Source organism: Ischnura elegans, chromosome 11 (assembly GCF_921293095.1).
Source record: "Ischnura elegans chromosome 11, ioIscEleg1.1, whole genome shotgun sequence".
Lineage (NCBI taxonomy): Eukaryota > Metazoa > Arthropoda > Insecta > Odonata > Coenagrionidae > Ischnura > Ischnura elegans.
This window is the reverse complement of record NC_060256.1, coordinates 13322613-13348822: the sequence shown is the minus strand read 5'-3', so window position 1 is coordinate 13348822 and position 26210 is coordinate 13322613. Positions and strand designations below refer to the sequence as shown.

The 26210-nt window shown below is 37.7% G+C and overlaps 1 protein-coding gene across 1 annotated transcript; it reads right to left on the bottom strand.

The window, feature by feature from the left end:
* Positions 1 to 1335: 1335 nt before the first annotated feature.
* On the bottom strand, positions 1336 to 26147 carry LOC124167729 (elongation factor G, mitochondrial). Its single transcript, XM_046545739.1, has 15 exons — positions 26019 to 26147; positions 25765 to 25923; positions 25561 to 25693; positions 23075 to 23279; positions 18277 to 18393; positions 17152 to 17270; positions 16550 to 16745; positions 15536 to 15731; positions 10835 to 10981; positions 7636 to 7830; positions 6680 to 6832; positions 6082 to 6199; positions 5834 to 5953; positions 3826 to 3986; positions 1336 to 2485 (listed from the first exon to the last, which is right to left on the bottom strand). The coding sequence occupies exons 1-15, from the start codon at positions 26085 to 26087 to the stop codon at positions 2300 to 2302; spliced, it is 2274 nt and encodes a 757-aa protein (XP_046401695.1). The 5' UTR covers positions 26088 to 26147; the 3' UTR covers positions 1336 to 2299.
* Between the last annotated feature and the right edge of the window lie 63 nt (positions 26148 to 26210).

The window sequence follows — 26210 nt, the reverse complement described above, 5'->3', positions numbered from 1 at the left end:
AATCGGAAGGTTATATATGCATTTTTTTTCACTTTTTGGCCATGAATACGCTGCAGACAGTTTCGGCTTTGGGCGCCAAATTCAAATCCTTGCCACAGTTCCAAGCCGGTTGCAAAGCACCGACTTTATGCGATCCCTTCTTGATACCGGTTTTTAAATAGACCTTGAAGTGACGGGGTAGTTTTTATTGGTAATGGTACAAAATATTGCGCCAAATTCGCAGAAAAAGTGCTTAAACGCGAAATTTCGCGGAACCAAGTGAATTTCGCGCAGCCTTGGAAATTTCGCGTTATAATTCGCGTTTTGCGAAAATTCGGTGCCCCTACCTATTATCTCCCAATCTTCTCTGACATTCTTCTCTCTAAAAACACTTTTTTACATCTCCTCCCTAGTAATTGCTCCATCCGAGTCCATGTTTCCTCTGTACATCAATTAAAAGTTTCCCCCTCCTCTCTGCTTAGCACTTGATTGTTCTTCTACCTCTCCTCCCACTTTACCTTCTCCATTTTCACATCACACACTGTAAAGCACTACTCTCCATATAAGACTCCCACTTGCCTTTTATTGGCATTTACATAATGATCTTTTCATCAGCTTTTTCAGGTTCAGAAATGTCTTCTTTGCGAGCACAATGGGATTGTTCACTCAGGCCAATTATGAGAATTAACTTAAAGAATTCCGAAGAAGGAAAGGATTTCCAGAGCAAAGAAAAAATTATCTGGTAGATGGAGAAAAGGGACAATGAAAAAAGGAATCTTCTTCATCTTGGCAGATAAGCAAAAAATAGCCACATTAGGCCCAAAAAAAAGGCCTAGCAGTAGCAGAAAAACAGTGACACCAAAGGCATGATTTTGTGACGTCTTCAACTTATTCCCGAACAGGTTTAAGCGACTGATTGACTGATTTTTTTGTGGTGAATAGCATGAGAGGTAGGTGTCAGATAGAATAGGAAAAACATAGGTCTATTTTTCAAACTCTATGGTCATCGAAAATAAAAGAATATTAGTGAGTGAGCCCATTAAATAGACGTGGAAGAATGATTCTGGTGACAAGATGTTAATGTATTACTTTCAGCTTGATTTGTCATTGTGAGTGGAAGTTCATTATGTGCATAAATTACATTACACAGTAACCTAAAAAAATTAATTCCTGAGAATCCTTTCTAGCTGTTGACTACTCTTGATTTATTCCCTTTTACCATTTATGATCGACATTATTTGGTTTCCTAGAAATTTTTGTAAATATTTTTTCTTCGTTTCATGGCTATTCCACAACATCATGTTAATTTTACCACTACCACCAACATTAAATAAAACACCTTTTTCAGGAATAAAATACTGGTAGAAGTTCTGAATTTATGATAAAATTACATTTTTTAACTATACATTCGATGGAAGACGTGTCATTCACAGTAGATTAACTCCAAGTAAACAAGTAAAGGATTTATTTGCATATAATGGCCTCACTTATATAAATAACATCTGTGCTTGGAGTGCATTGGTAGGGTAAAATAGCTTTTTTTAAGCATTGTTACCACCATGTACATATTAAATATCATACATATCAGTCAGCTTTCTTAAAAACTTAGCAAGACCATTCACTTCCATCAAGTTCATTTTCTCAACATATTGTTCTTGCATTACTAAGTCTCCAGGTGGATTCAGTTTTGGTCAACTTTCAAATTTTGGTCAAACGTTTCACAACTTCAAACAAAGAAAAAACAAAGCCTCAATGGACAACAGAGAAGTTCAAGAACTTTGCTTGATAAATTAAAGCATTACAAAGGAAAATTTTACAACAGTTATAAGAACATGCCTCTTTGACAAGGGTTTCCTTAATGCCTGCATTATAATGCATTTTAATAACCAAATATTACTGTATATGGCCAATTATGTAGAGGGGCTGCGAAGCTAATTATGACATCAGCCACCAAATTGAAGAAAAATCACTTTTTGTTTGAAAAATAGAAGGACAAAGTGTCATGGGGCAGTTAATAAAATAATTGACAGAAACTCAATGTAATAAAAATAAGCCCTAGGATATACCAATTTCAACCCTGAGCAATGGAATAAACAGGGACATTCCACATAGTCCATGCCAACACAGGTCTGGAGACAGAACTGATCTTACTGATCCAATCTTAACTCGGTCCAGCCGATTGGTCTTCAATCTTCAATTAGATTCAGTTTCGTATAAAAATGTACTTCTAACTCCAGCAACCATTCAGGTATTAGCTTACCAATTGTCCCCACACATAAGTACACAATTAAATATTTAAACACACTAAAAGATATCCACATCAATTCTTCTTCCTTTTCTGTTGACTAGGAGCTATGCCTAAACTCTCTTGATATTCTTGGACCAGTTTATCTTGGATATCCATTGGTGCAGGAGCATATCTGCTGTATTCCATGCTGAACTCTCCTTTGCCCTGTGTCCCAGATCGAAGCTCCGATGCATAACCGAACATGTCATTCAGGGGGACCTAGAAGATGGTGTAATAGGTACGAATAGTAGATCAACTTTAAACTTGAAACTCGGTCTTAACCTAAAAAAGGAAACCCAAAAATTATGCAAAAATATCAAATTCTTCCGATGAGTGAGCAAGATTCACCTTCAAACAGATACATATTCCAACTTATAGGGAGAAAAATGCAAGCTATCCAAATGACGCAATTCATTTCTTTCCTTAAATAGGGAATCGAGGAAAAGTATCTCAATATATCTTTTATCTTGTATTATATTTTATACGATGTTATTAATAGCCTGACAGTGATTCTATATGAGCATTATTTTTATGTCCCCAACACCTTTCATCTGTGACAATTGGGGCAAAGATCAGAAAGACTACATACAGAGAAATGGAGTGAATGAAAAAACTGAATTCGCATGGCAAAATTTGACTTTTCCATTTCATTGCAACCAAAATACTTTAAATTATCCATATCATTGATGATTTCCAATTTCGCTAGCTAGGGGCTGCTTGCAATATTGCTTTGGGTTTGAGGGCTTCCTTTCTTTATGCAAACACTTGGATCCGATAAAATTAATAAATTTCCTCTTTTCATTCCAATATAGGAGTCATACTTGATAAAAACAGAGATGATATTTGGGAGGCATGAGCAGCATGCAACCACAAATTTGACAGGGGTATTGCTATGCTTAAAAATACCACTCCTCACTTTTTTAAAATATTTGAATGGAAATGGGGGGTTTATGATTGATCTTACAGAGTTGATTAGAAAAACATGAGAATAAAAAATGATTCTCCATTAAATGTAATAACTGTTAAATACCTTGAATTAAAGAGGTAATTAATCAAATGAATTATAGTGATTGATCCATTTCATGTTAACAGATTTAGCATATTTTAGACAGCAGAAGGACACCACTCATTAAAAAAAAATAATTTATGAAAAGTGACGTAGAGCAACTGCCATAAAGTTCAAGATCTGAAATGTACAACAAAAAATGGCTTTCCTCATTAGAAAAAGAGAAAATTAAAATTCAGAATCTTGAAAATGGCACTTTTGAGAAGATTTTTCAATATGTGCACCTCCAAATAGTCGGGGGTGGACCAATGATAAGTGTTTAGTAAAAATGCATACCTCTCTTGAAGTTGTTTCGGGTTTCCCACCGGATGAGGTTCTCCATCTGTGCCGACGTTTCGATGGTCGTGTCGTCATGCATCAAGCTCTGATGACGATGGACAACACGACCATCGAAACGTCGGCAGAGATGGAGAACCTCATCCGGTGGGAAACCCAAAACAACTTCAACATCATCATACGCCGGGAAAACCTCAGATCTTTCTTCAATGCATACCTCTGCCTGCAGAATGAACCACCCTTCATTAGCATCTGAACCAGTAATGATGGCATGTCTTTTGCTCAACTGGCTCATCACAGTTCCCTGAAATTCCTCCGGTGCTGTGACTTCTACTGACATGATTGGCTCCAGAACTTGCCAAATACCCTTCTCAAAAACTGCAAGAGGACAAAGAGATGACCAGCTCAGTTAACAAAATTCTGATAATGGGAGGAAAAATACAGTAAATTTAGTATGTGAGACATGTATTATTAGTTACATATAAAAAAGGATATGAATTGTAACAGAGGTGCTTCCCTTTTTTGTAGAAGTAAAACTCCTGCAATGCTTATTCCATTTCCACCCCTTCAATGTGTTAGATATGGTTTCAAGTACATTTATCCTTTATTTGAAAAGTAATTCAAAGTCGTATTGACTTGAATTGGAAGACACATGAAAGGTGCATGGCACAAAGTAGCACTTTTTTTCTTAAGAAATCAGTAAAAATTATACTGAGGACTTAGGATTGTCACTCTACACACAATATGGCTTACTACTTTCGTTCCTTTGCATTGCCATTTTTGATCTCATCGAAAAGTTATATACTTCATGAAAAAAGTTGTATACCAGTTAAAAAATAACTTTATTAGACATGAATTAAACATAAGATATTTTGTGTTCTGCATTTTATCATTTGGTAGATTAAGCTTTTGAAAGAGAAAAACCTGGATAATTTGGCTTTCTCAAAAACAGCTGAAAATGTAAACTGATATGAAAAATAAATTGTGGGCTATGTTAACTAAATATAAAAACCTTGACTGATAGAAGAGCAGAGTGGAGAGCAGCACCAAACATATCTTTGGATCAATGACTAATGATGATGATAATGATGATGAAAATTGGTACCCTTAGCGAAAAAACTGTTGAAAATTTCAACAGTTAATTGGGACAACTGTTGAATCCAACAGTAAGTGTAGAAAATCCAACAGTTTTATCGCAAAGGGTATGTTATGAGATGCATGATTACCCTACAGGAGTGAGATTGATTATAATAATAATAATATAATTTTATTTCTGTTGGTTAGATTATGCAACATAGAAATCGTCAGGTATACATACATACAGTGGAACCTCGATAAAACGACACCCCACAGTGCACCAATAAACACTCGCTATAGCGAATTGTCGCTTTACCGGAGGTGGTGCAAATAATAGCCAATATACCTCATATTACTCCTTTATTTTTATTTTCTCGCTTAGACGCGTTTGGTGTTTTTTTTTCGCCATGGTGTGTTCCATCAAATGCTTTCTATTCATGCAACTCATGGACGTGCGGGTATGCTGACGACTGCTTTCTGCCGCCCAAGGAACAAAAGAAGATCAGGCATTCGCGAATGCTAATGCCACAATATTTTCACCAAAATTAACTACTTATTTATCGAACGACAGTTTACCACATAAATTTGAGACTGAGCACTCCATTAACTTCATTTCTAACAGATCGCTAGCAATTACAGAGATTAAGGAGTCTTGGTGTAAGTTTTTCCGGCGGTGAAACCCTCATTATGGCGAGAGCCAACACCAAAAGGGCCTCGTAAAAACGAAATTTTTAACATGCTTATTATAGGATCAATTGACGGTGCATCGGCTATCTCTCGTTATAGCGGGGGTCTCGCTATAGCCCGTACTCGCTTTAACGAGGTTCCACTGTACATAAATATATACAAGGCATAAAATAGAGGGTCACATTTTACAACAATCAGAGTCATTATCAAAATATTCTGCTAAGGTGTAGTATGCTTTCTTAATTAGGAGCTCCTTTAGACATTTTTTAAAATTGGATATGGATGTAATGGATTTTATGTTCAGTGGTAAGCTATTGTAGATGACTGAAGCTGAGTGAAGTGGACCGTGCTGAGATGAGGACAGAGAATAATGGGGCAGGTGAATGTTATTATGATTACGAGTGTGGTAGGAGTGTACTTTGTGGTGAGCTGGCATTCTTTTAGCAATGCAAAAATCAAACCTTCTTTCACTGCTCCTTGAGCGGCCAACATGAAGGCAAGCTCACTGGAATCCACGATATGATGGGCACCATCTAAAAGGCGGAATTTGACACCAGATAGCTTATGGCCAGTCAGCAATCCTGAAAAAAAATTGAACAATCATTTGAAAAGATGATTTATTTTAAGGATGGACGGAAAAGTCACACTAATTTTCAAGGAAATCAACCAAACTGTAACCAATGAAACTTATTAAACTATATATTCTTACCCTTTTCAGCCATAAGCCTAAACCCTCTCTCAACACCAGGTATAAATGGCTTAGGAATATTAGTACCAGTTGTTTCATCGGTGAACTCAATCCTCGTGTTTTCATGAATGGGCAAAGGCTGAAAGTACATGAAATAAGTATCAACCAAAATTAGTCATCATTAACAACGGTACGTACTTCACCCATTACGGAAGGTTACTTTGAGCCAATATTTTTAGCATCAAACAAGTCATACCTACTCACACTTCTTCAGCATAAAAGCTTTACTTTACACCCATTACTGCAGGCAATGCTCAGCCTACTTTATCAAGTTCAAAATACAACTGATGACATACAGGAAAAATTAATTTTAATACATAAAGGTCATTCACTGAGAATACTAACATGATGACAAGATTTTTCTCAGAAAGTTGTTTGAGGGAGCATTAGTTTATTACTTGCATTGATAATATACATAGTTATCGTTATAGGACCAAACTAAACATCACTTTCCTTTTTTAAAGGCTATTTTGAATCGATAACATGAATTAATTCTGACTAAAGTGAACAAGGGAAACAAATAAAACTCATTGTTTTTTCTTTGACATAATTGACTCACCTCTATAATGCCAGAGACTCTGGCGTACTGCCCAGCACCACCGGATTGTTTTTTATGCAAGTAGTCAAATTCACAAGCTGAAACCAGAGTTTCACGAAAAGCAACCTTTGGCTTCCCCAAAATCACTGGACAGTTATACTCTCGCTCCATCCTCTATGTAAGCAAGAAATAAAAATTAAGAACACCATTTTTGGCACATTCATGACAAAAATGCAAAAACTTCCAATTACACAAAGCTAAAACAAGGGTAAGAGAGGAGAAAAATTCAAACCATTTTAGAGACATAAATGGCACTAACTTAAAAAAATTGCATAAAATAGTACACATAACAGCTAAAAAACAAAGCTAATAAAATAATATAACTAATAACTACAGGCTTTACTTTGTGAAACCTCTCCATATTGGAAGTAAGGAAAACAAACTTTGTAAGGTTCACTGTTATTTAATAATGGGCACGACCCGGGTTTCGTAACTTGGTTACATCGTCAGGTGACTGATCTTGCATGCATCATACATTTATACACAAAGTACACAAGTGACATAGAGGACCTGACAAAGTTTGATTTCCTTACTTCCAGTAATAAAGTAATGAAGTATTTTTTGGGTTTATGAAATTAATGCAATGCTATTTCGATCTTGAGTGCGGAGTAAAATTGTAAAAATTATCATATACATTATCATTATTATCTGATGAGATGTATTATCTATGGATATTTGGATCTGACATATCCTATGCGACCAACCCTAAATAATAATAAGATTATCATACAATCAAGTGTACCTAGCAGGGGATGATCCTGAAATAACACTTTTCTTTCATCAAGTCTCACGATAATCACTCTTTGAGTAAATTTTCTAATTGACAGACATTTTATTGGTTATCTCATAAAAAATAATTTAAAATTCAAAGAATACTTCAAATTTTAGGGCACAAGCTCAACATATGAAAAACCAACCTGAGCATAAATTTCAAGATGGAGTTCTCCCATTCCAGACACGATGGTCTCCTTGTTGTCCGTATCATAATAAAGTTGAAAAGTGGGATCCTCTTTCGTAAAACGAGCCACAGCCTTTCCAAAGTTATCCCGGTCATTGCTATCCTTGGGTTTTATTGACATGGACACGACAGGATCAGGAACGAATATAGATTCCTAAAAAAAGACATACACAGCCATACATAAATCTATCCACCTGACCTACGAACAAAAAATGCAAATACAATTACATATGGTGAAGGAAAATATCGAAGCGTGAGGAGAAGCACTCACAGAATAGGAATATGTTCATGATGTATAGGCATAATAATATATAATAATAATAATAATATAATAATAATAATAATAATATTATTAAGTCAGTCGTAAAAAATGATGATAAAGCAACACCACTCCAGCTTAATGTCAGAGACAATTCAATAGATGAAGAAAAAATAGAGGAGCTTGAAGACACATGGAGAAGCAAGCAAGTACATGGCATACATCACAAATTTCTTCATCAGGAATGCGTAGACACCTCACTATCAAATGCCTGGTTACAAAGAGGTGAGCTATATAAGGAAACGGAGGGGACAATGGTAGCCATTCAGGACAGAGTAATTGGTACGAAGAATTATAGGAAATATATAATCAAAGACGGAAGCGTATTAAATGACTTATGTCGCAAATGTAATGCAAAGAGTGAGACGATAGAACACATAATTAGCGAATGTACGAATCTAGTAGGTAATGAATACACCAAAAGACACAATAATGTATGCAAAATTATTTATTTAGAAATAGCGTATGTTACCGGATTAAAAGTGGATCATGAACCATATTACCTTTTCACCCCTGTTACAGTGCTAGAAAATGAAAATTACAAATTATACTGGGACAACACAATTTACACAGACAAACCTGTCCAGCATAACAGACCGGACATAATCTGGATTAAAAAAAAAGAAAAGCAGACCTTTATAATTGAAATAGCAGTTCCGGCTGACCACAACCTTAAGAAGAAATACGAGGAAAAGAAACAAAAATATCAAGACCTCGCAAGGCAAATAAAAACTATCTGGAAACAGGACGTGGTCACCATCATCCCCATAGTAATATCATCAACAGGAATAATACATTCATCACTCAATTTTGGAATTGAAAAATTAAAAATTAAAAGAAACACAATATATAACATTCAAAAATCTGTAGTACTGGATACATGTAGAACAGTTAGATTGTTTTTAAATGAATTGTAACTTGAGGCAGCGTCTTGGCAAGGCCCGACGCTGGCAGACCTCCAAGTAAATCTTGTGGAATAAAGAATAATAATAATATTTAATTTCCTGTTGGCTATACAAGTATAACATAGGATTTAGTCAAAAAAGGAAGAAAAGTATATACAAAAGTTACATAGAAATTACAATAAATGATAAGCAGTTAAATACATACATAATTATATTAATTTGTCATTAAGATACTCATCAATGCTATAATAGCATTTCTTAAGTAGCAGTTCTTTTAGCTTATTTTTAAAAGTATTATCACTCACTGCACATTTTATTGGATTTGGAACTTTATTATAAACCATAGAGGCTGAGTGGTGAGGACCTTTTCTGCTTACATTTAAAGGCTGATTATTCAGATGGACATTGTCTTTACCACGTGTCTCGTGGTTATGGATTGACGAGTTGGACATAAACAGGTGCCTATTGTTTCTCACAAAAGTACAGCAATTCAAGATATAAACACAGGGGAGAGTAAGTATTTTAAGTTCTTTGAATAGGGGTCTTCCTGGGGTCCTAATTGAGACCCTTAGCATACTCTTGATAGCCCTCTTTTGTATTGAAAATGCCTTTGTTGCAGCACTACTATTACCCCAGAATACAATTCCATAAACTAAAAAAGAATGGATTTTGGCGAAGTAGATGAGACTTAGAATCTGAGTTGAGGTAGTTTGGGCAAGTTTCCTGATCATATTGATCCCAGTATTCATTTTATTGATTAATTTGGTTATGTGAGGCTGCCAGTCAAGGTTCATATTGAGATATAAACCGAGAAATTTAGTGGTGTCACAGTGAAGTATAGTGATATTTGAGTCTGTTCTGAGAAGAGGGCTTTGAATTGGTGGGTTTGTTTTATTATGAAAATGAATGAAGCATGTTTTGTTTTCATTAAGAAGTAGGTTGTTTGACTGGCACCATTTGGACATATTTATTAAGGTTTGACGGGCTGCACTGCTAGCATCTAGAAAATTGTCACCTATGTTCAGTGTGGATGTATCATCCGCATATAATATAACTTCATTGTTTGGAAAGTTATTATGTAGATCATTTATGAAAATGATGAATAAAAGAGGTCCTAATATAGAGCCTTGTGGTACACCACAATTGGTTGAGGCAACATCAGATCTAAAAGTACGAGCGTTTGAATTGAGGTTGAGGTTTACCTGCACTAATTGTTGCATACAATCATTACTTGATGGTAGTAGTAGTTAGGCCGGATTCGCATTTACTTCAGAAAATAATGACTAGACTAATTGCTAAAGCTGCATCTGACTCAACTGGTACACCTTTTACCTTAGTGTTAGAAAAGTTGGACCTTGTTTAGAAATTATTAAACAAAACTGTGCACACAATTAAGTTTTCAAAAAACTAGTAATACATAGAGCTTCTTAAATTCTCGATTACTTTTGTCATTTCACATATCCTTAGGAGTCATATGGGTCAGTATAAAAACTTTGGATATAAAATTCCAGAGTCAAGACTTTGGTGATTCCTTTTATTTGATAACGGACTGTAAACTAATCTACAATGACGGCATGTTAACTATTCTTGGATTACAGAGATTTGGCTTTTACAAACAAAAAACTCAACTAAAATCAAAATTATATTTCTACTCAATGTTTATCAGCATAATTAATTTATCAACAAAACTAATACATGTATAATTGTTATTAACAGTATAAATCAATTGGAAATTTTTCAAAAAGCAAAAGAATGTAAATAGAACAACTTTTCATTATTCCACATATAGTCTCTGCAATCAATGCAGCAAAGAAAGACTGAATGAAGATTTACATTCTTCAAATTTTTGAGTGAATTGATAAAGCATGAGAATAAAAATTCTACAGACATTCATTTACACATTAAACAATTAACCAAATATGTACTGTGCTCACCATGGCGAGATTCAACTTTGGGTCTGTGACAAAGGTATCACCACTGGCACAGTCGACACCAAACAATGCAAAAATATCTCCAGCATACACATCATTGACATCTTCCATTTCATTGGCATGGAGTCGGACAAGTCTAGCAACTCGGACCTAGGAAGAATTATTTGCAAAAAATGAACTATCACCATCCGGAGTAGAAAATATCATACACTCATTAACAACAAATTAAAACATGTGTTATTTACTAAAAACTACAAGCATACAAATATTAAATATTGCTTGGAATATTCAAGGTAAACTTTTCAGGAGATTTTCATGTCTCAGGTTTCTTTCTCTCATTCATGAAAGTACAATGATCCAAAATATAAAAGCCAAAAATTGAATACTTCCTCTCAGGGCCGGATTTAGCCAAAGTTACGCTATAGGCACCTCTCCTCACTTGAGCCCCCCTCTCCCTGATTTTTATGATAAGGCATAGCCGCTCCCATGAGGTAAGGTTCAGAAAAAAGGAATAAACAGATAGTGCATGGCTGAAAGCATAAGTTTATGCTTGAATTTTTACGCAGGGAAAACATAGACAATTCAATTTAAAAAATAGTTTGGAGTAAAACTATGCATATGAAACAGTTTAACTTTTATGCAACTAAAACACTTGATGAATAACCTTTCCAAAAATAATGTCTAGCCTTAATTCATACAACAAAAAAGAAGAGTAATTTCAAAATTAAAAAAAATTTCGTACTGCTGTAACTGAATAAACTGCGGTAGAACGAAATATTGTATAAATTAAATAAATTCAAAACACATGAAGAGCAGTGGTGCAAACGACATTTTCAATTGAACAAGGCCTCTAAAGTACAAATATGGCCAACTGCATATCTTCCTGCAATATCTTCTAGAGAAATTAAAGTGCAGATTAAAAACTTGAATGAAGACATAATGGGACCTGCCTCGAGCACAACGAGAACTACTTCAAAAGTTTCCTTTTTGTCTTCTTTTCGGCAAATTAATTAATTGTGGCATCGCAGTTCAAGTTCTGCTATAATCCTAACTTAGAACATTTAAAGCCCTAGCAAAGAGGGCACCTGCAGACAGACGGAACCCACATAATAAGCCTGCTGACGGCGGTGCCCTTCGAGGCGCCTCCAGAACAGATCATTAATGCAGGTAGACTAACAGAAGGTGCCCCTTGGACTGCGATGCCCCTAGGCACATTGCCTACTTTGCCTTATGGTAAATCCGGTCCTGCTTCCTCTGATAAGAGAGAGAATTTCAGGTGGTATCTGTTGGGGTAGGCACAGGGAGTGTTGAGGAACCCATCCCGTTCCCTCTTTCCTTCCCTCTCTCGGGTTTTTCCCCACCTTCCCTGGGAAGCTCCCTCCCCCTCTTCTCATTCCAGGTATATATAAGGCGGATGCGAGCCAGACACGTGAGGAGAAGCACCTGATTGTGTCATATAATGTCATTGCATTATTCGACTTCACCGAATAAAACCCCATTGAGAAAAGCTCGGTTGATTGATTGACCAAACACCCAACAATATCTTAACCCCTTGCACTGTAATGACGAGTCTAGCTCGTCATGAACTTTTGACGCCAAACCACACAATGACGAGTGTATCTTGTCATATTTTCATAATTTTAGCTCTATTTAGAGGAAGAATATAATTGATGCACTGAATAGTAGAGGCCTTCACGTTGTATAAATCCATCTTACTGATTTGTGAATGAAAAACTTTGCTGTTTCTACAATTTGGAACTTTATTTTCCTGACTAGTTTCGATACACTGTATCATATTCATAGGACTAGCAGTACAAGTAGCGTCACTGTGGGTTATATACCAAAAAGGGGGGGAAGAGTGGAAGGGGTGGGGAGGGGAAAAGGGTGGAGAGGAGATGTCTGTAGAACGCTACATTGTTGCACTTTGCGTAGGAGGGGGGGGGGGGAGAGGAAAGGGAACGTACTTAGGGAAGGCGGCGTGGGTTAGCGTCATGGGGATTATTTTTCGGGTGCAAAATTGGGATGTCCAGGAGGGGGGAGTGGAATGGGAAAAGGTGGTCATTAGTGATGGGCTCTTTCTTTTTGACTATTCTTAAAATTTCCAGTTGCTCCCTGATGTCCATTTTTGACCCTTTCTTCACACGGTGCAGCAACTCCGGGGTGAAATCCGCCTGATGTCCTTCCAGGAGGTGGGAGGCAAACTGGGATATCCCCGTTTTCTTGATGTAGTCTCGTCTGTGTTCTTCGCCTGTAATGGCCTTCGCCTCCCGGTTTGTCCCATGTATTTGGCGTCACAATCACTGCATTTTAGTTGGTAAACCCCACTATGGAGGGCTGGGTTTATGGAGTCTTTGATGGGTGGAAACAAGCTTTTTAGATTCCTGTTATTGTAATAAGCCGGATGAATATTCATTTCTTTGAGAAAATTTCCTATTTTAATAGAGGGTTGTCCTACATACTTCAGGCGTCGCCACGATCCTTTGTCATTTGTGGTTGAGGAGTAAAAATCCTTAATTAAAATTTTTTTTTCCTTTGGCCTGCCAGTAAATCGTCGATTAATTTTTCAGCATAACCGTTGGCGACTGCAATTTTTTAAATTGTGATTATTTCTGACATGAAAGCTGTTGGCTCTAATGGTACAGCTAATGCTCTGTGCAGCATGCAATGAAAGGCTGCTAATTTTTGATTAATGAAATGTTTAGAGGATGAGTGGATGACCTGATCGGTGAAGGTGGATTTACGATAAATAGTGAACTTGTGTTTCCCGTTTGTGATTGAAATATTAAGGTCCAGAAAATTTAATGAATGTCCCTCTGGTAATTCCATCGTGAATTAGATGTTGGGGTGCAAAGAATTGATTCGGCAATTCGAAGCAGGTAGCCAGAAAAAGGTCAGTGGGTGAGAAAAGGGGGGAGGGCGTGAAATACGTTTTTATTGTTCTCGTGTAACTTGATATTTTTTCGAAGCTAAGGTCTTTGTTATACGATTCCGAGCTGGGACCTTTTGTTTCATTTCGGAGAAGGGGAAAGGGTCAGAGTGGGTGAGGCGAGTGCTGAATGGAGGGGGATAGCGGATCGTGGGAAATGCCCTAATGTTGCTATCCCATGGCACTGAGGTTCTCCTGGTGGGGGAAACCGGGGATTTTCGGATTTTTTCACCGAATCATTTTCAGTTTCCCACGTCGAACTCTTTTCACCGCTCTAATCCACAAAGTTGATGTAGTTCGTCAACTTGCCTATAATGGCGCTGCATGCACTAAACGACTAGAGTTCTTTACAATTTTCCGAGTCAACTACCAACGACAGTGTGGGACAGTGTACGGCGCAAAATTCAAAGTATTTGAAGTATTCGAGAGCATACCTTTGGCACAATTAATCGAGACCTCGAATATCAAATACTTTCTAGTATTCGAGTATTCGAGGTATTCGAGTATTCGCGGATACTATTCGCACATCTCTATTTATAATCACATTTTATTTCAGAGTTCTACATTTGTTACAAATTACAAAATATCATTTCATTACCTACCATTTAAAAGAGAACCACAGAAAAAAATAAATAGAGAATAGGAGCACGATATTCGAAAAATGAATCGAATTGCAATGGATTAATGGAGTTCCTTATTGAAATAGCAAATTTTTATGGCTTTACAAAACCAGGATAATAATAGTTGACCTTTCACCTTAAAAAAACATTATGTTACAACAATCAAAATATTGTTAAAGCGATTGTTTTCGAAGACAATTACTGAGTTGATTGAAATAAATAACCCACAATCTCAACAGAGTACAAATTATAAAAAAGGAAGGGGATCTATTTTTCAAACATGTAATAAATTTTCAAAATTATGGTGATCTCAAGCAACCCACAACACAGCCAAATACATCAGTGTCAGTACATACATTATCTGTATTCCTCACATCCTGTACAATATTAGCAGTGTTTTGAAATTTATACTTGAAATACAAACCATTGTGGATTAAAATAATTAGGTTTGCCAGTCATGCTTAAAATTCAAGCAAGGTAAACATACAATTAAAACTTTGACAGTGTTGAGGACATCAGAGTTTAACTAAGATGAAACCTAGTGGAGCAAACACTGCTCTTGTAAGAGCCATTCAACTGCACTAATTCCTGCTTAATACAAACATCAATACCAATACGCTTGCAACAAACTCTTTCATTCAAGAAATAAATGTTATCTTTAACTGAAAGCAATTCCTTTCCAGTTAAGAATTTTAGTTTGAAATCACCATAACACTTGAATTAGATAGGAACTAGAGACCTTGACACTTAGACTGAATACTAAATAAAAAAATGTAAATGAATATCAATGAGCTCATCTATTTTTCACAGCGAAGAACATTGGGAAACCTCTCTTGCCCTCATTGTGCACTTGAAATTAGTTGCTCAATCCCAAGGGAGCAAGGGCAATTTTTTTTCTCAGTTACTTCATTTATGCACTCATCGTACCACCTATTTCTTTTATTCATCATGATTCTCCATCATTTTAAATGAAATGGAAAATTTTTCGAAAAAACCATTTATGCCAATCTAACATCACCTTTTACAACAGATACATTAAAAATTAACACTTCCTGCCTATACAGAGGTACTTTAGTTACCTCTCAATAAAAAATAAAGGTATCTAAACTGTCACACGAACACTGAAATAAATTACAAATGATTAACATTGCGACTAACCTTCTTTCCAGTTCTGGCATTGAAAATATTTTCGCCCTTTTTCAATGCCCCTTGGTAACATCGGAGGTACGTGAGCTGTCCGAATCGCCCAGCTTCCAGCTTGAATGCCAACGCTAGGAATGGAGATTTATTGCTTCGCTCCGGATTCAACAAGATGCGATGCTCATCTTCCACCTCTCCATATTGCTGCTTCTCCCTAAGTAATCACCACGAGTCACCACAATGACAGACAAAAGGAAATCGACGGTAATTAAAGATACACAAAAAACAAGGAAGACCAGAATAAATGAGTGGAAGCATACACAAAACAAAATAACGATGAATTCCAAGCTTCCGTCAAAGGAAAGTTTTCACCCTTAATTGTTTTCAGTGAATGATTATTACCATGTGCTTCTCCAAGAGTAGGAATTCTGTAATGCTCAAATAAGTACACTTGACGAGAAACATCAATCACTTTCAGCGTAAAAATGTACCTGGAGGGTCAAACGTATGGCAGCCACTATGCTGCCACTCTGAGAGTTTTTCAAATGATATTGAACCCTTATACTGCCAGCCCATTTCGGGTGGGATGTCCAAAGACTGCCGAGGCTATTTTCCTAATAGCAACATTTCAGATTTTAAATTTTTCAGCTACTTAATTTTATTTAATACATCTATATATTTTCCCAATTCTTAAGATATATTTATATCTTATAACCACAGATAGATTATGGTGGTTTACATAAATCACAGCCATTGAAAAGACCACATCACGAAAAAAAAAAGTGAAATAATTCGGGCCTATAAATCGGCCCCTGGCAGTTTTCGCTCCACCAGCGAGGGCCGATATATCGGCCCAATGGCAGTAAAAGGGTTCATTTTAATTTCAAAGTAAACCTATAGCTTAGTCACTTGCACATAATTAACACATAATGTATAACACACAAGATACAAGTCCCAATTCATGACCTCTGATTCCTTTGATGAAGGCAACTACTCTCTCACTAAGCCCAAGGTGTTCGGTTTTTAGCTTACCCTTTTGCCTTGTCTTGACTATAGGCATAATTTTTCACTTCCCCAGGGCATGGAAGGAACCTAAGCACAGCATCCAGCAAGGGCTGCACCCCCTTGTTCTTCAGGGCACTTCCAACCATAACTGGGGTGAAAGAGCGACGCAAGCATGACCGACGAATTGCATTCTTCAAGTCATCCACTGTTGGAACTTTTTCCTCTGTCAGGCAATAAAATGTATCATCAAGTCACAGTGATTTTAGTGAAAAAGTTATTTTTTCAATTTTATTTTTATTACAACTCAATTACACGGTGAGAGAAAAATAAAGTCAACAGCACATTTCAAAATATAATGAAACGTAAGATATTTAGTTGATAATCAAGCAATATCTTTATTTTTCAACCCAAAAATAAAATATAAAGTCGGCTGATTTTCCTTATGAATCTACAGTCAATATTCTCCGAATGGAAGCAAAACTTTTCCGCAAAGTGATGTCTTTGGCTACGGCTGATGCAAGAAATCATTTAATTTTGAATTTTCATGAGCATCAAGATAATAAAGGGTTTCCTTACAACAATAAAATAATGGTATGAGTAAGACAAACCGAGTAATTAAAAATTCATACCTAGAAACATATCTCCCAGGATATCATCAGCATTGGAAACGTGCTCAATCAGCTCTTGCCTTCGTTCCTGTGCTTCTGCTCTCATATCTGAAGGGATTTCATCAGCTCTCACAACCTCACTACAAAAAAGAACAATCTTGCAGTGAGTACCCTCCTGCACACAGTTTCTTATTTCATTTAAATGATAACACCCACATCAGATCGCCGTCTAATTTCTTGGTATTGGAAAACCTCTCCTACCCTCGTTGTGCGCTTGAAATCAGACGCTCTATCCTAAGTGAGCAACAGAAATTTTTGCCAACACAAAGGACTACGGGCTACGCTGAGCAGCAGGAATGTGCATGCAAGAGAGGAACAAGAACCTCAGCTCAACACCACACATGCGACAGATAGGAAGCTGTCAATTTTTGTTGCCCATTGGATTAAGCAGCTTGCTTCCTAACCATATGTATTGACCACTCATCAACCAAAACCTCCCTTCCAACAAAGAAGCTCGTATAAAAAGTGATTTTTGAAACTTGTGCACCCTCTAATTTCCACATGTCAAGAGATATAAAAGCATCTGAACAAAAAAGAAAAGTCACTTTCTTCCATAAAATCCTAAAAACCACATTTGATAGCCTATCATTTAAGTGAGATAGACTTTTGATTATGAATTAAAACTGACGAGCAAAAATATCATACCAGATTTTTTCAGTTAGTACACAGTATTTTGTAACAATTGCCATTGTTGTTTCTGCCCTATATAAAAATCACCCTCACCAGACAGGTTATTTTAGAAGGGTTATTTTCACTTGCCATTGAATTTTTATTACAATATTCACCATGTACGCTTGAGTCATTTTTATTCCACAACAAGACAAACCTTTTGAACACACGCACATTGTAACATTAGGGGAGTTTTTGCGTATATAGGGGAGAGCCTATCAGAGATAGTTTTACTGAAATTTTACTGTTCCAACTGGACTAGCTGGTCTCGCATGACACCTGAGAGAGTAAGCCTAGCCGTACACAATAAGATGAGATAATAGCTTTTCATCACAGTCTGTACATATATATGCAAAACCACCAGATTCTACAATTATGTGTGAGACAAGGTTTCATACTAAGGACAAAATAACTTACCCAAACTTTCCCTCAAAGTAAAGAGCTCTTTCTTCCACCAGATCTACAATTCCAGCAACCTTACTTTCAAGCCCAATGGGAAGCTGCAAAAATGCTGCATTGTGGCCAAGCTTTGACCTATAAAAATAATTTCACATATCAGGATACACCACAGTACGTTTCTACAGTTAACTTTTTTACTGTCTATTCATTTTGAGTGGGGCGAGTGAAGAATACTGAGATAGTTTTCATGAAATTTGGTAAAAGTATAGACTTTAAATTATTTCTCCCATTTCCCTTAATACATCAAGTTTTTTTCCCAAACCAGAATACATGTTAAGGGCTCACAGCCAAGGAAGAATTATGTGGCTGAATGTCATTTCTACAAAGGAAATAATAAAAATACAACTAAAGAATGCGTCGGTCCAGATTAATTGTCAGCTCTGATAGCAGTTGGGTTATTGGCATTGTCTCACGGTCCCAGTTCTCAGTAATGGCTCTAAGCATATTGTTTTCATCCCTCAATTTTCACAAGCAATAGTAAAACACCAATTCACAATATGCACCATATGACTCTCAAAAATACATGAAATTTGTCACTACTTACTTGCAAACAGTCTAGATAACTGAGTTTGTGAGTTATATCCCACTAACAACTACCGTAGACTCATTATTACCAAGTTCACGGGTCTGAAAAACCGGAGGTTGTTAATAACTAAGTTCATATGTACGTTTCTTTTATGAATCATCCCAATAAAAAATACTTTGTCATAATTTCTTGTCCCTTCAATATCCCATACTTTAAGTTGCACAGCGGAATAATTTCAGTCACATGTATAATATACGCGATTAAATTACGCACAAATATATAAAAACCAGAACATTCGTTGTGACATTTAACACTGAGCATGCGACATGATGCAATCGAGGTTTGATATCTTCCCCAATACAGTAAGTCCTATATATACGACAAGATACCTTCCTTTAGATCTTGCTCTTAAGTTGATAAACCTATGTGAGGCATGGAAACATGCTGTCATCCTGCAGAATGCAACACTGCATAACAAGGTAGAATGGGCGAAACGCGGAACAGTTCCCGACTTCACACTGGGTTCAACGATACTTTGTTTATGTTATGCTCAAAGTGCGAGTTCCTCAATGCCACACCGTGTCACATTGGCCAACTCAGAAGGCGCCACATTTGAAATTTTGGGCACGCTTGAATTTTTCGAATGTTCGTAACTCTGAAAGTTTGTAAATTGTTTGAATGTTCGTAAAAAGAGGACTTAGTCCAATTTACCACAGGTAATGAGTGGGTCACCATGATTCCACAGGAATGAATCTTATTATATGATGTTGCGTTCAAAATGAAGTATTTCCTTCTGAAGGAGGAATCACAATTGACTCTCTTGGGTACAGTGCATGAGGAGACCTTAAACGTAGTGCAATGATTATAACGTAGAGTAATGTATATCCTCCAAAATGCCAATGCTTATTCATGGAACTTCGTAATAATGTTCTAGTTAAAACTGCTGGGACCATGACTGACTTTCGTAATCATGTTTCTTGTCTCATGAGAAACTCATTCAAACATTAACAAACTGCTAATGCATTATTCTACCCAAGTTTAAAATGGATAAGATAGAAAAACATTCCATGATGGCTATGATTATGTTCGTTCAGTTTATATAATGGCAGTAGCATTCACATTATATTGAATAATATTTAAAATAGCCTAATTAAGAATCAAACCATCCATAACTAAGTGTAAGATTTCACTTTTTCCCGGCGTATGATGGCGGTGAATTCTTCTCGGGTTTCCATCCGGGTGAGCTCCATCTCCATCGCTGCCGACGTTTCGATAGAATCCTTTTCTATCGTCATCAGGGCCGATGATGCCAGTAGGAAAGTGACAGGTTTATATATCCTCGGTCGTTATGTTGGGTCGTTCTGATTGGCGGAGAAAGAGTGCGCTTTTCCCGCCACTTTCAAAATCGGGTTCCATGCCTTACTTAAGTTGAAACCCTCGTCTCTGTTGAAGTTTTTCTTGGAGAGTCGTATTTCAAATGCCTCCTTGGTGAGACGATCCCAGTAACCGCTGGAGTGGCAGAGCATTTTGGTGTTTTCCCAGCGAATCGCGTGGTCGAGATTGATGGCGTGCTCCGCAACCGCCGATTTCGATGGTTGGCACAGCCGGAGATGACGCTTATGCTCTTTGATTCGGGTCTCGATCGTTCTTCCCGTTTCACCGATATACTCCTCACCACACTCGCATGGTATGCTGTAGACACCAGGCAATTTCAGTCCTGCCGGGTCTTTGGCACGGACTAAGACTTGTCTTAGTTTTTTGTGAGGCAGATGCACTGTCCGTATGTTGTGTTTATGAAGAATGCACGAAATCTTGCCGGATACCGTAGAGACGTACGGCAGGTATGCGTTGGCCACCGGTTTCCGCTCTTCTTCATGTGTCTTCCTTTTTCCTTCAAAGGCCCTTTTCAGGGACATGGAGATTTCTCTCGAGCTATAACCATTACCACGGAATGTCTTCTTCAGATGTCCGAGTTCTGCAGGAAGGCTTTGTTGGTCGGAAATGACTTTGGCTCTATGTAATAAATATGAAAGAACCGCTGATCGTTGTGCTGGATGGTGGTGACTTCTTGCGTTTAAGTATAAGTCGGTGTGAGTCGACTTTCTATAAATCTTATGGCTCAAACTCCCATCTTCTTTCCTTATCACCAATATGTCAAGGAATGGCAATCTTCCTTCGTTCTCTGATTCCATAGTGAATTGGATGTTCGGATGTCGGCTGTTCATGTGGTCCAAAAAAGGCTTCAGGGTGTCAACCCCATGTGGCCAGATGACAAAGGTATCGTCCACGTAGCGATAAAAGTATTTTGGCCGGAGGGGAGCCGAGTTGAGTGCATGCTCCTCAAAATCTTCCATGAAGAAATTCGCGATGGCCGGAGAAAGTGGGGATCCCATGGCCACGCCGTCCTTCTGTTCATAGTAACAGTTGTCGAAGGTGAAGTAAGTCGAAGTAAGCGCGTGGTGAAAGAGCTTCACTGTGTTGGCTTCGAATTTCTTTTCTAGGAGAGACAGAGTTTCATGGAGTGGCACTCTGGTGAATAATGACACTACGTCCAGGCTGATCATGATGTCCGATGGATTAAGATAGATGCCCTCTAGGATTTTGACGAAGTCAGCGGAATTTTTCACGTGATGTCCACAATTTCCGACGTGGGGCGCTAGAATGCCTGTGAGATGTCTGGCAAGATTATAGGTTGGCGAGCCAATGGCGCTAACGATCGGTCGTAGCGGGATACCATCCTTATGGATCTTCGGTAGACCATACATCCGTGGTGGAGCTGGTGCCGGTGGCCGCAAGTTCCGTGAAATATCCTCGGGGATGTTTGATTTCTTGATGAATTCAATAGTCCGTTTCGTTATTGATTCAGTGGGGTCCCGTGGCAAAATCCGGTACGCCGCATCGTCCAGAAGGTCTAACATTTTCCTGCGGTAGTCTTCCGTTTTCATAATGACGGTCGCGTTTCCCTTGTCTGCCGGCAAAATGGTGATGTCTTTGTTCCTTGTGAGTCTCACACGTAGAGCCGTACGTCTCTACGGTATCCGGCAAGATTTCGCGCATTCTTCATAAACACAACATACGGACAGTGCATCTGCCTCACAAAAAACTAAGACAAGTCTTAGTCCGTGCCAAAGACCCGGCAGGACTGAAATTGCCTGGTGTCTACAGCATACCATGCGAGTGTGGTGAGGAGTATATCGGTGAAACGGGAAGAACGATCGAGACCCGAATCAAAGAGCATAAGCGTCATCTCCGGCTGTGCCAACCATCGAAATCGGCGGTTGCGGAGCACGCCATCAATCTCGACCACGCGATTCGCTGGGAAAACACCAAAATGCTCTGCCACTCCAGCGGTTACTGGGATCGTCTCACCAAGGAGGCATTTGAAATACGACTCTCCAAGAAAAACTTCAACAGAGACAAGGGTTTCAACTTAAGTAAGGCATGGAACCCGATTTTGAAAGTGGCGGGAAAAGCGCACTCTTTCTCCGCCAATCAGAACGACCCAACATAACGACCTACAATACGAACGAACAAACGAACAACAAACGAACAAACAACAAACGAACGATATATAAACCTGTCACTTTCCTACTGGCATCATCGGCCCTGATGACGATAGAAAAGGATTCTATCGAAACGTCGGCAGCGATGGAGATGGAGCTCACCCGGATGGAAACCCGAGAAGAATTCACCGCCATCCATAACTAAAATTATTTATTTGACAACTGCAGCAGTCAACCCAATAGCTCAGATATCTACAGGTTTGTGGTTAAATTACCAATCTGGCCGAATATTTTTCTTTAGTTCATCAATTGAACTACTAGTACCATACAAACTAAATTACAAACGAATGAGTGTAATGGCATAACATATGTTCTGCCCTTTCCATGCATGTTTATTAGGTATATACGATAATAATTACTAGTACACTAGTTTCAAACTAAGCCAGCAGTTATGTTGAAATTATAATACCAACCAAATCCATTCACTTTTTCTTAAAGACTTCTCCAATACCCCAACAATACCTATTTTAAAAAATTTAAGGACAAACATTTCTGATCAAATAACAGTCCTTTTCAGATGGCAAAATATAACATTACCGTGAACTTCAAAATAAAAGACTGGCCATCTACGTCCGTGAAATATTTCGCAGGCCCTTCAAACACTAGAAAAATTAAGCAAAATCACCTATAAAAATTTCTGAAGGATAAATTCAACATCAAATCCTACCTCATTTGAGACAGTACCCTATATGGATTGGCACCCTGTCTATCCAATTTGTTAATGAATGCAATACATGGCACAGCATAGCGTTTCATTTGTCTGTTGACAGTCAAGGTCTGACTTTGGACTCCACCAACAGAGCAAAGAACAAGGATGGCACCATCCAGGACTCGTAAAGCTCTCTCTACTTCCACAGTGAAATCCACGTGACCTGTATAGATTATAAAAATTACCATCAATTCAAACCATGCTGCAAGTTTCCAAGTAGTCATATGATTATATTGATAATTTTCATTGATCATAATTAAGTGTCATTTTGATAGAACGAAAAAAAAACAGAGAGTAATGCAAAAGATTGCGTCCATTTGATCCTCAGGTTATTTATCTCACAAATTTATGATGTATATTAATGGCACTCACACTCAATCAGTGATTCCACCATGAAATTGCCTTAGTTAGTTGAAGGTAGAGCTTAACTCTGACTAAGCCACTTGCCTGTTAAATTCACACATTGAGATAAAAGGAACTGTTCCTTCAGTGGAAGATACAGGGGGGGGGACATGGGCCATTAAAAAAATGTTATCACAAATTTTTAATATTCATTAGTTTTTGAATCCTTAAGTGTCTAAAATTGTTCCATTTCATCTGTTTTTAAAGAATAAAATTGAAACTTTAGGCTCCAAAATGCGTAAGAATTGGTATTTTAAAATTTCTACACAGGATGATACCCCTCTCTACCAGACGGTATTCCATAATCCCCAGACCCAGGTCATGACCACCCCAAATTTGATTCTGAATCCACCCCTGAGTTCCTTCCCCCAAGGCACCATCCAGTTCAGGGATTTTTGTTAGGGGGTGTACGACAGCTTCACCCAGACTTTGAACTAGATCAGCGTCCCAATGCTCTACCCAATGGGCTATCACACTTCCTACTGTCCAAGTAAAAGGCCAAGATACACCTCGGTAACTACTCAAATGGTTGTCATTAAACACAAAGGAGAAATGAAAGGAAAAAATAATCCCCACACTTCCTCAATTTAATCATCAACTCATCATACCAGAGACATACACTTCAATGTCTCACATTGAGGCAAAAGAACTGGCCCACCCAAAAAAGGAATGCATGGCAGGCACACACAGGCTGGGAGGATGTAGGGAAGAAGGGGATTTGTGAGCTTAAGTCTCCCAAAAAATTCATTCCCTTGGGGTGAATATCCACGGCATATCTGCTGAGGACATAACTAGCACAGGGGTATCAATTCTCTAACACTCAATATTTCGATATGGTGTTATTTCATACAGTTTACCATATAAAAAACAATGAATTTAACTTACACCATCATGCAAAATGTTTCATAGCTGACTAAATGAATTATGTGGTTATCTGGCAATAAATCATAAGAATAGGCGATCCACCGCAGATAGCACAAAGCAGGGACGCCGACTTACAAAAAATATTGGGTGGGCCTAGGGATCTTTCCCCGGGAAGTTTTATAAGTAGTGGGTTTTAAGTTTTTTAAGCATTTAAGAATAGTCATATAATTAACATTAGAACCCTGATAACTCGAATCTCAATATCTGGACACTACGGGGAAAATCGACAAGCATCACATTTTTTTCCTCACACCTATAACGAATTTTTGAGGGGGCTCAGGCCCCCTAAGGCCCCATGGAGTCTGGCACAAAGTAAGAGAGTTATCTTGGGGGGTGAGTTATCTATTTCCTTTGGGGGATGCTCGGTAGTTATGTATATACCTCCCAAGCATCCCCCAAAGCAAGTTGCTGGTTACGTGCCTAATGTAGAGTGAAAGTTGCACCACTGACAAAAAACTTGGGGAAATCACAAATTTTTGGGGTAAATTTTAACCTTCTTGTGTATTTACAGCCACGTATGTATGAAGTACGCAATGAATATTTTAGAATACGATCAAATTTTAGTCATAGCAGTAAGCAGGAGGGTGAGGAGATAAGATTTGTTGGTTTTAGAGGATTTATTCAAATGACTTCATACCAAAATTCAAGCACAAGCAGTCCTTAAGCTAGTGAAAATAGTTATTCATCCTAAAAGCCTACAAAAAAGTTTTACCTATGGTTAAAATTCGAGGAATCAAGCGAGATGGAGTGGAATTGATTCATAATGAAAGATGATTTGCAATTTTCCACAAAAATGTTTGAGGAAAATTGCAAATCATCTTTCATAATTTTACCTATGGGAGAATGAAAATAAAAATGTGTCTCCATTTGAACAATTTTTGCCCCCGAATGTTACGACGGAAATAATTTGACATTTCATGTCTACGATTTCATCTCCTGAACAGACTCATTATAGATAGGCAATAATACGAAATTCAACACTGCAACAGTACTATCAACGCGTATTCGGAGAACATAGCTAAGCATTATTTCATTCCATTTCACCAAAAAAGTGCGTATTAGCACCTATAATGGCTTATAAGTTAAACTCAGTCACCGTAACAGTATACTTTCCATACCCGGAGTGTCGATGATGTTAATATTGTGGTCCTTCCACAGAGTATATGTCGCAGCGGACTGAATTGTTATCCCGCGTTGCCTTTCCAGTTCCATTGAGTCCATAGTCGCTCCGACATTATCTTTACCTTTTACCTAAGAATGATATTCCATTAGTGAAAAGAATTTAACAACAAAATTAAACACCATTTAGCCTAAATAAATACCTCATGCATTTCCGATATTCTTCCCGTATAGTAAAGAATGCGCTCAGTCAAAGTAGTCTTGCCGGAATCAATATGAGCTGATATACCAATATTTCTAATATGTTCTAAGTCTTTATGGTCCGCAAATTTCGCGAAGGAGGACATGCACCTGGGGCATTTCTGTGAAAAAGGCAGTTTTACATAAATAATAAGTACAATATTCCAAGAGCCAACCAAAGGTAAATAATTCATAATAGTAAGGTCATAGTACATACAATAAGGAATTTGGATCCATTTTCGAGAAATTTCGCAAGGTACTTGGGTTTTCGAGCGATGCAATACATTTTGAGGTTTTATATGCCTCCTCACGTTTCTCACGTGCGTTTCATTACCGGCTGTTGTTAGCAGCCGAAATTTTCTAGTTCAAGATTTCACGGATAGGTGGCTCTTTCAAGTACGACAAATGA

Coding starts and splice junctions, on each gene's coding strand:
- LOC124167729 (XM_046545739.1), bottom strand. CDS start 26,087: ATGTATTGCATCGCTCGAAAACCCAAGTACCTTGCGAAATTTCTCGAA. Junction 23,280..25,560: donor TAACATCATCGACACTCCGG/GTATGGAAAGTA, acceptor TAATCTATACAG/GTCACGTGGATTTCACTGTG. Junction 6,200..6,679: donor GAGTCTCTGGCATTATAGAG/GTGAGTCAATTA, acceptor ATGTACTTTCAG/CCTTTGCCCATTCATGAAAA.